General features: G+C 26.2%; 1 protein-coding gene across 1 annotated transcript; it reads left to right on the plus strand.

Annotated features, from left to right (window-relative positions):
* The first annotated feature begins 918 nt into the window (after nt 1-918).
* LOC132941599 (flotillin-1) lies at nt 919-11,692 on the plus strand. The gene is made up of 11 exons (XM_061009725.1): nt 919-1,284; nt 2,094-2,169; nt 3,353-3,443; nt 4,774-4,917; nt 6,635-6,754; nt 7,116-7,246; nt 7,317-7,401; nt 8,308-8,495; nt 10,167-10,377; nt 10,478-10,647; nt 11,024-11,692. The coding sequence occupies exons 1-11, from the start codon at nt 1,233-1,235 to the stop codon at nt 11,031-11,033; spliced, it is 1,278 nt and encodes a 425-aa protein (XP_060865708.1). The 5' UTR covers nt 919-1,232; the 3' UTR covers nt 11,034-11,692.
* The last annotated feature ends 567 nt before the right edge of the window (nt 11,693-12,259 follow it).

Raw genomic sequence — 12,259 nt, forward strand, 5'->3', positions numbered from 1 at the left:
AAAATATTAAATAATTGTATAGACGTAGTTGTTGTTTTTGGCCATGTCGCCAGGTGTGCACTTAAGAGGCTATAACTCCGGAACCACTTATCGCACAGCGTACAAACTTCACAGAAATCATCTACATATCAATCTTAATATGCCCTGAAATTTTTATCAAAATCGGTTTGGTGGATCTTGAGTTATAAAATTTATTCAACATGTACACTTTTTTATATATATATAGATTACTGTGTAAGTTCCAACTAGATTTGTCATTAACATTGATTGATTAAACATATTGATATATTTTTTAATGTATTAATACTGTGTATTTGGTGTGTAATATAAATGTAAATTTTTACCCGAATTTTATTCGTGGAATTTTTTTCGTCGGACTTTTTTTATCGAACTCTTTTTTGCCGGACTTTTAAGTACAATATCATTAATAATTTGTCATGATTAATAATATATTTATTTATATGTCTATGAAGTATGAACACTATGAACTATGAATGGTGAACAAGCCGACCCCGCGTAGAATACCCCCAAATAGTCTTGGAACCGTTTTCATAATATTGGTAACCATGGGTCTAACATCATGTTGGTGCGTGGAACTGTTTTCATGTTTTTCGTAGGTTCAGACTTCAGATCATAGGTAACCAAGACCCCAATCAGCTGATCGAGTTTCGCTTCAATATTGTTCTATGGTATGACGTCACCCAAACAAGAACGCGATATAGGACGTTAGGTAACGGTGGTACCACAGAATAGGTGAAATGGTATCATCTTAAATCGTGGTTAGTACCAACATGCACAGCCGCATCATCATGTGCATTTCAGATAGTTTTTTGGAAGGGGTGTGTGCCGCGGGGTCGCGGGTACCGCAATGCTTATCGTAATATCGCTTACGATTACGACATTCTCATTGAATTTTGTTTGTTGTTTTGTTTACTAATTCATATTTCGATTTTCGAGATAGCGGTGTTCGTGATTTGTTTGGTATTTTTATATTTTATGTTATATCAATTAATTTTTTTTCATTTTATGTCAACACTCAACTTAAAAACAAATTATATTGATTAATTAACAATTCTACATTTTTTTTTATCGAAAATCGTTACTGACAAGTTTATAATTTGGAATTAGTTTATACTGGTTAATTGTCTATAGTCCTGTAGAATATAGTAATGTGACTTGATTTGATACTATATTTTATATTTATGTTACATTGAATCTAAATATTTATAAAAATGACTTGGGGTTTTGTCACTTGTGGCCCTAACGAGGCATTGGTTATATCAGGTAATTTAAATGTATTTCAAGTAATTGTATTTTTTTTTTTTTTGTTCCTTTATTGATATTTTATACACCATATTAGTTTTAACTTTGTATGACACGTTCAACGCCGCCCGTGATTTCAGAAACGACGGAAATAACAAAAACTAAAACCACTTATACTTTTAAAAAAAGTTAATTGTCAATAGCCTATCTAAGTTTAAGAGTATTAAAAAAAATCCGATTTAATTATAGCGTATATAAACGTATACGTTTTTAACGCTTCAACGCGTTACCAGCCTGTTGGAATAAACTCAGTTGCCGCGTATACGCGTCAGCGGCGTTGAAAGTGTTAAGTAATTTAATTTTCTTTTAATATACCTATATGAACTTACATACAATAAATCTTATTACTCTTTATACATCACTATTTTAGACTTCTATGAGAATTATTGGGGATAATAAATAGGTAGATCAGAAATTAATGGTTGTATTCAGCTGTGTGGCAAAATTACTTTATTTACTATTAGCAATAACAAATATTACAGTGAATGCGCCTTTATTATTAATTGGCGCTACAGGATAAGTGAAATATTAGACTAGCCTCTTAAAATTTCAAGATTGCCACGACATTGTTTTATAGACTTCTGTTGAAGTGTTTATCTTGTAGTTTTGCTATGTTGGTTCTGTTGTGAACTTTTGAGTATGGAAATAATGATAGAAAACATAAGAAGGTACATTTTGATATAGAACCGAGACTTACCGTTAGAAATTTAAATTACTATTTAAACAATTTTTACCAATTTAAATTTGAATTTTTTTTGTTTTTTTTCAAGGATTTTGTTATGGTAAACCAAATTTGGTACCTGGTGGAAGAGCATTTGTTTGGCCTGTTATACAATATTGTCAGAGGTAAATATATTATTGACATATTTTATAAATATATCTTCATTTTGTCATTTACTCATGTCTTATAGGGTGAATTTTGGATGAAAAGTATGAATGTTATTACTAATTAGGTACCTTTACAATAATTATATAACTCAATAACTAATAGTAAATTAAGTAATCATGATTTTTACTAAATATAAATAATAATAACTGTAAATAGCTGAGTAATAATTGACATAATGTTTGAAAATGGACGAAATCTCCCCAGACAAAAATTTTCCTAGATTAGTTATCCCCATTCATTCTTACCAGGAGGACAAAATCTGCCAATTCATTTATACTCAATATAAATAGTAAATACCCATTATATGTTAATTTTAAAATTTAATATTAACCTATTTTTTTACGGATCTATAGTGATAATACTTTTACATCTTAACGTTTTTTATTTTACACATACACATCATATTATATCACCTGAGTCTACAACCTTTTTTGTTGTGTATTAAAAAAATATTCTCTTAGAAGTTTCTGATTTTCCTTTATTTAATTAAATAGATTCTATTATAATTAATAAATTAATATTTAGTTTACAACTAAGTTTCACAGTATTAAGATTTGGATAAGGTATTGCATAAACCTTCATCTAATATTAGAAAATATCAACATTAGAATTACAAACACAATATAATATATTATTAATTTCAGTCAGTAAAGAAGTTGAGAATTTATTGTTGTTGACAGAGTAACATATTATGTATTATGTATACAGTATACATAAAGAAATTTAAACTAAAAAAATAAATCAATGCGAAGATTTTATCCTAGATCCGTTTATTATACATAGTTATAATATTTCATACATAGTTTTATTAATTTACCTATTCATTTTAAATTATTTATCTTGACTAAAATATAATTGTAATGGCATTACTTATACCTTGATTTATCATAATTATTATTTTATTGAATATTTTTCATAAAGAGTAAAGACTGTGTTATTTGTAAATATTATTTTAAATTAAATCATTGCTAATATACAAGTTTTAATTTAGACAATGGACAAATATGAGAATATTTTAGTTAATATATTGTTGATTTTTTTTATGTATGCACCCAATTTTTAATTTGATGTATTGACATGTTATACATTTATTATTGTTATCTGCTGTTTGCATTATTAATTAATTTTAAATATTTTTAGAATTTGTTTGAACACTATGACAATACAAGTTGATAGTCCCAAAGTATATACTATCCAAGGTGTGCCATTATCAGTTACTGGTATAGCTCAGGTATAGTACCTTATTGTAAATAACAATAATTACCTATATATTTTACAAATTAAAAATTCAAACTGTTTCTTTTTTATTAAGAAGATTAAAAGTGATCAACAAAATAGAAGTATTATATAGAACATTATTCTAGGTTGTTCATTTTTGACTAAACTAAAATTAATAAAAAAAAATGAATACCAAACTTATACACCCACAATAAATAAGCAGTATACTGGTTATAAATGAGATTTTAAATTATCTTAAACTGACCAATTAGTTGTTATTTGTTTGAATCCCAGCAAGAAACCATATTCTATAATTAATGGATATTGATAAAAAAATTGCACATAATATTGAACAATAGTTATTTGGTATGGAGGAAAATACCTAAATACTAGTAGTAACTATAAGTAAATATAAAAACAATAATTCTTAATATAATGTTTTGCATTTTCTAATTTACATTGAAACCTAGTACCTTGTACTAAAAGTTCATAAAATGGCCGGGAAGGCTGGTAATGCAAAAAAATAATGATCTACAAGTAACAAACACCGTAAAATGGTAAATAATAGTTTTACCTTAGATGTATGTACTTGGAATGCATTATCCTAGAGCATACAAAAAGAAAAAAGTAATGTACTTTGTATTGAAATCCAGGCCCTTTTTATTAGTTATGACCAAAGAACGGATTTTTAAGTTCTTAAAAGTTTAAAATATGAAAAAACCTCAAATATACCTTAATAATCCTAAAATTGGTAAAATATGCTTTATTTTAGCTTCAAAATTCAAATAATTTAAAAATCTATATAGTTAACCAGTTAACATATTATGTACAATTTATAGTAAAAATTAAACTGAATAAGTTTGTAATATTTATATTTATCACCCATCCATTATCATGCAATAATATGCTTAAACTTGAAAATATTTATTGCTCACCTTTTCTTTGGTAAATCAATTAAAATATGTTATTATGTCCTATAGAAAACATTTAAAATAGATTACAAAATTACGTGATGGATTAAATATTAGAATAATAAAAAACAATTAATACAAATCTGTAAATTAATAAACTATTATTTTATAATAATAGTAATTTTATTTGTTTATATATGAAAAAAATTCCCATCAATAGTTTATAATAGAGAAAAAATCAAATTCTTCGTTTTAAACATTTTATTTATATGGTTAAAAATCCAATAGGATTAGTTTGAATTATTAAAAACATAAAAATGTTATAATTCTTAGTTAATTTTTTTTAAATATTAAGCTATTAAAGTAAGATTTTTTAGTATAAGTGTCCTTAAATTATTAATTACTTAAATTATTAAATACTTAAATTTTAAGGTAAAAATACAAGGGCAAAATGAAGAAATGCTTTTAACAGCATGTGAGCAGTTTTTGGGAAAACCCAAGCAGGAGATACATGAAATTGCATTGCATACTCTTGAAGGTCATCAACGAGCAATTATGGGTTCTATGACTGTAGAGGTTTGTTTATTTAAAAATGTCTATTCATTATATATATAAATAAAATAATATATGAAATATAAATTAGGTATTTTGCTAAGTCTTAAATTTTAAATCAAGATTTAAAATAATATAAAAAATAAAATTCTATTGAATCATGTGAGTTCATTGTTAATAAAAGAAATGTTCTTCTTCCCAGTTTTAATTTAGATTGTTTTTATTTAAATTGGTTTTTTTACAAATTCCATAAAATTATTTTTATTTTCAAAAGAGTTTTTATCTTTTATGCAATTTTGTTTAGTTTATTATTTGTTTTTGATCTTTTGCAAAAAGCTTTCATAACTGACAACTTTTTACAATTTTTAAACAGTTCTCATATTTTTGTTCTGGTATCCCAATTATCAACACATTTTTAGAATGAATTTTTGTTTTAATTTAATACCTTCCTAGATAATAAGTTGACTTCATACAGTTGATATTGTAATGTAGAGTTTTATCATTTTTTCTTCTTCTTTTATTACAGAGTTTAAAACCTCCTGTAGTTGTTTTGAAAACCTGAAAACCCATCAAATTGTCCACTCATAAATATTACTGAGTCCGTTAAATCAGATAATGTCAGAGCCCACAAAAGAGTTGCCCTTCTCCATATTTTTGTTATTAACCGTAATTGTCTAACGACTTACACTTTGCACAGCACCTCTTATTCTTGAGTTGAACATTCAATTTTTTAATCTAAAGCTCTGAGACTGGCATAGGCAAATTGTTAAAATTATTTATAGTTAAACATGGGCGTTCTCAAGGGAGGGGGGGATACAGGGGATAGATGCAATTAATTTGTATATCCCCCTCAATGAAGAATCCCAGGAACGCCACTGTAGTTCAAGAATTTTATATCATCTCCTTGAAAAACACTAAGCAGATCATTTTTGTTTAAAAGTAAATTTATATTGATGGATTTCACACAAGAACATTGAAACACAGATATTAAAAAACAACCATAAACATACCAATAAACAACCTACTACTTTGGTCACACTAATGAGAATTAATAAATATTTAGTATAAATATGAGTCATACATTTTTTTCCTAAAGTTAATTTTCAAATTTTCTATTAGACATTTGTAATTTTAAGAAAAATATAGTTGGTAATCAGCTATTAACTATACAAGAATAACATTATCAACAATGTTAGTTCTATTTCTTAAAAAGAAAATTATAAATAATGAATATATTATATATATTACTAACTATTAAGTCTATTTTTTTTTTTACAAAATTCCAAATTAATATATAATAATATTGTCTACATTTTTAATTTAAAAAAAATGAATTATTAAGTTACTGAATAGTGTTTTATACTCCGGCGCACGAGAGTACATACCATTTCGCACATGTAGACTAACGACAGTGACCAGTCCGAGGCACAATTTCCTCCACTTGTGCCACGACGGCATATGTTATAATATATATAAATTATTTTGTTGAGAATTGCCGAACGTACCGAACATTAACGAACCTTTATCGTTGAGTAGGGGATGCGTTGGATTGGAAGTGATAGTAATGTTCTCTCGTGAGCTGGAGTATAGTGTAAATTATATTAGGTGTAGGATATTTTACATTCAAGTTATGCTGTTAAATCATTTTAAACCTAGAATTTTTTTAAATGTATAATAATTTAAACATTGTATACCTTAAGAACTGTGCGTTTTTATAATTTAACAATTTTTATAATTTTAGGAAATTTATAAAGATCGTAAAAAGTTTAGTAAACAAGTATTTGAAGTAGCATCTTCAGATTTGGTTAATATGGGTATAACTGTTGTTTCATATACAATAAAAGATATACGAGATGAAGAGGTAAGATATATTTACATTAAACATTTTTTAAACTGTTTTAGTTAGCACAGTAGTAGATTTTATTTGTTTTGTTTATAATTTGTATACTTTGATATTGCTGCTCAAAATACAATATTAAAATTTTTATTTGTTTCCAAGGTAAATAATTTTATAGTACCTATTCAGGCTATTTATGTTTAAAACATGTGTCCAATAAACATAATTTAATATAGTAATACATTTTTGACCATCGATATATTATATTTTTTACCACTTATTACTAGGTCTAATTTGAATGCTCTAACAATGATCTGTATTTACTTCGTACACTATTTTCATATTTTAGTAAATTGATTGCATAATAATTAATTACTATATTTAGGGTTATCTTAGAGCTCTTGGGTTGGCAAGAACTGCGGAAGTAAAACGCGATGCTCGTATTGGAGAAGCTGAGGCAAAAAGAGAAACAACAATTAAAGAAGCAATGGCAGAAGAAGAAAGAATGGCAGCCAAGTATTACCATTTTCATATGATTATAAAAAACTTGTTATAAAAATATTATTCAATCAATATTGTTTTACAGATTGATCAATGATACAGAAATTGCCAAAGCTCAAAGAGATTTTGAACTTAAAAAAGCAGCATATGATGTAGAAATTCAAACAAAGGTATATTATCAAAAATGTAAATTATAAATATATATTTATTTTGACTTGATATAAAAAAAAAAATTATGTATATACTCAGAAATTAGTAGTTTAAATAGGTGTTAAATTGCTTGGTAGTTGATTAAATTTTCTTATACCAGTTTTGTTTTATATTGTAAATAAATAGTAACATTTTTAAGGTGAAGAGAAATTGTTATGATAGTCAAGATTCTTACTATATTATTTAAACAGTTTGTTAATATTTTTTAAGTTAACCATTTTTTAACTTTTGTATTCTTTAAGCTGCGTTATTCAGCATACATTTCTTGAAATCACCTTATAGTATTTTAATTAAAACAAATACAAACAAATAATGTTTTATGTCAACCAATCGCTAAATCATATTTTAAATTAAAAATGTATTATGTAATTCAAAACATAATAAAATTAAATTTACCAACAATCCTCTTTAAATTTACAATATATGTGAAAATCAATAACAGATTTGGAGAATTAATTCAGTTAAGGAGTTTTTATAAATTCTTCAAAAATAATTAATTTAATGTAACCAGTATGTGTATTCATCATTACAACTAATATTTTTGATAGACTGAATTATATTTATATTCTAATGTTGAAAAAATAATATATTATGCAAAGGCAATAAGAAATTGAGTTACATCTAAGAGTATTACAATTAATTGATGAGAAGCCTAAATGTATGCTACTTAAGTAAATGTTATATAATATGTTTATTATACAGTTCATTTAAGCTATTTGGTACTAAACTGGTATTATTATGGCAACCTATCAGGTTTATCCTAATAATATACAGGCCTAACAGTAAAGTACTGTGTTCTCTTGATTAAATAAGAAAATATATTTGGTTTCCTAATATTTGTATACTCAAGTATTTAAATATTTTAGAAAGCTGAAGCAGAATTAGCTTTTGAACTTCAAGCTGCAAAAACAAAGCAACGTATAAAAGAAGAACAAATGCAAATTGATGTTGTCGAAAGAACACAACAAATTGCTGTCCAAGAACAAGAAATTCAAAGGCGAGAACGTGAGTTAGAAGCAACTGTAAGAAGACCAGCAGAAGCCGAGAAATTTCGGTAATAAATAATTGAACTAAAAAATGTATAAGTTGTATTATAAGCTATTACAAAGAGGTGATTTAAGACTTTAGGTGTTGTTTCCAGAATTATTTTTGGATAGCAATGTAGTATTCAGAAATATTTATATTTAATGGGAGTAAAGTTTGTAGCAATCATAGCAATAGGTATGGTTGTTCAGGTTCTAGGTCTCAATCATCAAAATTAGAGTAAGTAATTAGACATGGGTGAATTGTAATTTTGCCTTGAAAACAAAGCCTGTGGTTTAAATTTTGAATTTTTACACAATGTGGCCAATTTCATTAATCATTAAATCATATAAGTTCATTTATATATTTTTGTTTGTTTTAATATAAGACTTGTGTCTATGAGGTATGGTGCAAACGCATCTAATACATTGTTAATTATATTCTGATAGTAAAACAAAATAATAATATATCATCAGGATGTGAAATCACATGTTCTTAAACATAAGTTCTATATGTTCTTTATTAATATAGTTATTAAGAAAAATTGCTAATCTAAAATTGAATCAATGTGCAATATAGTGCTAAGTTAAATCTCCAGTGTCTAACTAACTATGAATTTTATATGTATAGTGGAGTGTGTTTTTGTGTTTCATGGGTCCAATCGAGAAATTTTTTCAATTATATTTTTTGTCTTACTAACATGCATTGAAATATTATAATATAAATTATGATAATACTTATTAATTACTAGCCGACCCGTCACAGCTTCGCCTGTGGTTGGTTGTTTATTTTGCCTTTGGACGATGATGTGTATAATTTTTTATTCAAATTTTATCTGATCGGCAAGTAAATATAAAAAAACGGTAGCGCTTCATAACAGCGACATCCATTTTTCACGCAGGGTAAATACAAGCCAGTGAGCGGTCCATGTATTTATAACCAATTTTAATATTTATTTGTGTTTTAGTTTAGAGGTTATCTCTGCAATATTTATTTTCTCAGTCTGACCAATTCCCAGCAAAGCAAATATGCGTTTAGCAGAACCAATATTGTTTTGTTAGCATTAATATTATAATGTTTGCCATATGACTGTATCTGTGCTGTTAGTTGCATGTAGAGCGGACAAATGATATCACTTAAAAACTTGCTCAGTACTATCAAGTTTAGGATCATGTAAAACATGATTATGAATCAATAAGATGATAATATAAATTATTTTCTTTTTGATAATTCAATACAGGTACGTTTATGAGTAAAAAATAAGGTGTACCATCATGAGGAGCTCGTGCAATTATCTAAGTCTAAGTGCAAGAAACTAGCAGAGTGTGCACACATATGAAACATAAAAAACTGCACTAGTTATGAATTGATATTCCATATGAAACATAATAATTACAAAGTGCAGTCATATGGAAAACAATATTAAAGTGAATTGATCTATAATTATCAAACTTAAAATTAAGAACATTATTTGTGTTTGTTTGTTGAATTTGTACAATATTTAAATATGTAAATTATGAGTACATAAAATATTACTATTTAAAAATACTCATGACTTGTGCATAATATTTTTATAACTTCAAAATGTTGACAATAATAACTGGTGACATCTAACCTTGTTTCACCAATGTGTTAAAATCTGCCATGGTGGCATTGGGATATTTTTAATAATTTATTAACATAGATTTATTTATAAAAATAGACTAGAAAAATTGGCTCAAGCAAATAGAACTCGAATTATATTGGAAGCTGAAGCTGAAGCTGAAACACTCAGGCTTAAAGGAGAAGCAGAATCATTTGCCATCCAAGCAAAAGCCAAAGCTGATGCAGAACAAGCAATGAAAAAAGCAGAAGCATGGAAAGAATACAAAAAAGCTGCTATTATTAATATGGTTCTCGAAGCATTACCAAAGGTGATTTATAAGAAAATATGTACATTGTACAATTGATTTCGCATAAATGCTTCAATATTATACTCATAAAATTACGTTTATTTTTTTAATTTAATTTTAGCTTGCTGCGGAAGTTGCAGCTCCTTTTGAGAATACCAAAAAGGTTACAATGGTGGCCAGTGGTGATGGGGATGTGGGGGCTGTAAGATTAACAAATGAAATTATTCAAATTGTTAATAAAGTACCTGAAATGGTTACTACTCTAACTGGAGTTAAAATAAATGATGTCATGTAAGTCTTTTGGAGTTAAGTAAAACAAAAATATTAAAACTCTCATTAATCATAATATGTAAATTATTAATTAAATTTAATCATTTGAGATAGATTTGTTAGACATATCAAACTCTATTTAATATGAACACACGTAAAAAATATTTATATATGTATATTATATTTTGTATGTAATATATAATTCTAATTCAAAAATAACATCTTCCAAAAAATAATTAAATTAAAATAAATCAAACATTAGTTTTATAAATTGATTGAACTAATTAAATTATAAATGAAATATTAGATTAATTTATTATACTAGTTTTTAACCTAATTAATTAAAGTGTAACACATGATTATTATATGTATATTTATTTATTTTATCTTGTAACAGGAATATGTAAGAAAATGGGCTGGAAATTCGATCAATTTGTTAGTATCACTGTTTTTTTATGCTTATGACCTTTATTGTCTTCCTATGCTCCTCAAGTAAATAAAGAATTATATTATTTACCCTTTATAATTAATCAATTGCTTTATATCTTACATTATGGTAGGTAGGTCTACCTTTTATATTCATTTTCTTATGTCATTACTATATTTTAATTATAAATCATTATTTATTATTTCTTTTATTATTAATCATAAACAATTTTACATTATATATTTTTCTTCCAATAAAACATACAATGTATTTATTTATTATATATAAAGAATATATCTGATGCTTTTTTATTGCTTTCTATAAACTTTTAACAGGCCATGGTACAAAAAATCTTACATTTTGTTTTGCTTAAAGCTACTAGCAGTGTTTGGGAGTAGCATGTTAATTGTAGTGACGCTACTTTGTTTATAATGATTAACGTAGCATCGCTACAATACACCTAATGTAACGATATACTAAATACATTTTTGGGGGGGGGAATAGCTGTACCATTGGCATGCTACAAAAAAACAGGAATGTCTCGACCACTGGTTACTAGTCATACCAATTAAACAAGATATAATGCAATATAATTATATACATTTATATATATTCAAAATAAAAATATACTTAACATTATTTATTTTTGTTTTTTTATTAAACTGTGGTTATGTTTTTTTTTTACATTTTGTTTGTTTTATTTAAGTATGTTGACTTTACGAGTTATTATTTATCTTATTTTTATCAACTATGCTTTAATGGGTAGTATTGAATGGATGTGTTTGTATTTGTATTTAAATACAATTTTAAAAGTATCTTTCAGAAGACTGGGCCAAGTTATGACTTTATGAGTAAAAAATCTACCTAATAAGCAATAGGTAATTTTTGAAAAAAATCATTTATAAGAACCGGAATTAATCGGAACCCATATTTTGTAATTTTAAGAACCGGATCGGAACCGGAACTTACTATATTTTTTTTATAAGAACTGAACCGTAACCAGAACCAGGAAAATCCTAAAAGTTCCAGTCCCTGCTTTAAACACGAAATAATATTTATTAATATAAAAACATATAAATATTTTAGCACAAATCATATTCAATATTATTTTTATACAACAAAATATTGTTTTTAATAAAAAAAAATAATTCATTTTTGCGTATGGAGCTGGAGAGCCGCAACTTTAGGTCGACAGAACCACGTGTG

The sequence above is a fragment of the Metopolophium dirhodum genome, chromosome 3 (assembly GCF_019925205.1).
Source record: "Metopolophium dirhodum isolate CAU chromosome 3, ASM1992520v1, whole genome shotgun sequence".
Taxonomy (NCBI): Eukaryota; Metazoa; Arthropoda; class Insecta; order Hemiptera; family Aphididae; genus Metopolophium; species Metopolophium dirhodum.

What these genes read in the sequence shown, in the direction of transcription:
- LOC132941599 (XM_061009725.1), top strand. Translation starts at nt 1,233, where the DNA reads ATGACTTGGGGTTTTGTCACTTGTGGCCCTAACGAGGCATTGGTTATA. An exon ending in GTTATACAATATTGTCAGAG is followed by an intron (nt 2,170 to 3,352) that starts GTAAATATATTA and finishes AAATATTTTTAG; the next exon opens with AATTTGTTTGAACACTATGA. An exon ending in TGGGTTCTATGACTGTAGAG is followed by an intron (nt 4,918 to 6,634) that starts GTTTGTTTATTT and finishes TTATAATTTTAG; the next exon opens with GAAATTTATAAAGATCGTAA.